Source organism: Aptenodytes forsteri, unplaced genomic scaffold (genome assembly GCF_000699145.1).
Source record: "Aptenodytes forsteri isolate BGI_AS27 unplaced genomic scaffold, ASM69914v1 Scaffold336, whole genome shotgun sequence".
In the NCBI taxonomy this organism is placed as follows: Eukaryota; Metazoa; Chordata; class Aves; order Sphenisciformes; family Spheniscidae; genus Aptenodytes; species Aptenodytes forsteri.
In genome coordinates, this window is record NW_008794911.1 from 1,953,862 (window position 1) to 1,954,661 (window position 800).

Here is an 800-nt window from a genome sequence, read left to right on the forward strand (position 1 = left end):
CGGCCCCCGGCACTTGTTCCGTCGTCCCGGCTGGTTTGCAGCGCACTGAGCGGGCGGACGGGAAGGAGCTACGTTGTCGGTGCATTCCCTGGGATGGGATTTAAACCGGACCAGGTCGCTGCCAGTCAAGAGCTGGGCAAGGTGATGTTAGGATCGGTTTTGCTGAAAAGGCAGCTGAGGCTGAGCCGTCTGCGGCTGATTTTTTTTGTGCTGGAACAGGTGACATAGGAGGTGATGAGAGGACGTGTTAGCTCCGGCGGGTTGTCAGCCGTAGCTCGAAGTGTTGAACCGCCAGGTCGCTGCCAGTCAAGAGCTGGGCAAGGTGATGTTAGGATCGGTTTTGCTGAAAAGGCAGCTGAGGCTGAGCCGTCTGCGGCTGATTTTTTTTGTGCTGGAACAGGTGACATAGGAGGTGATGAGAGGACGTGTTAGCTCCGGCGGGTTGTCAGCCGTAGCTCGAAGTGTTGAACCGGCGAGCGCGGACCAGACATTTCGGGTCAGCTTTACAAAATAAAGACTAAGGAGCACTGCCAGGAGGCACCGAAACCGAAAAATCCCGAGCAGCTATTTTTACTGCCGACTTTCCACCTTAATGATTGCATCAGCTCGTACTTTTAACGGCGGTGCTGGTTGGTAGGACGCCGGTTATGTTTCATCGAAATGTTATTAGCGGCCGATCGCGGCTGAGCTGGGTTGCCGAGGGAGCCCTGGACGAGGCAGCGCCCGCGGCCGCCCGGTGCGGCACGGCTCGGCACGGCACGGCTCGGCACGGCACTGCACGGCCCGGCCCGGCACGGCTT

The 800-nt window shown here is 58.8% G+C and overlaps 1 protein-coding gene across 1 annotated transcript in view; it reads left to right on the top strand.

Moving 5' to 3' along the window:
- Positions 1–93: 93 nt before the first annotated feature.
- The window catches only part of MKX (mohawk homeobox), a 45,419-nt gene continuing 44,712 nt past the window's right edge, over positions 94–800 (top strand). The window contains exon 1 of the mRNA XM_009275238.1: positions 94–141. Coding sequence (XP_009273513.1) covers positions 94–141 — 48 coding nt within the window. The remainder of the gene's footprint in view (positions 142–800) is intronic.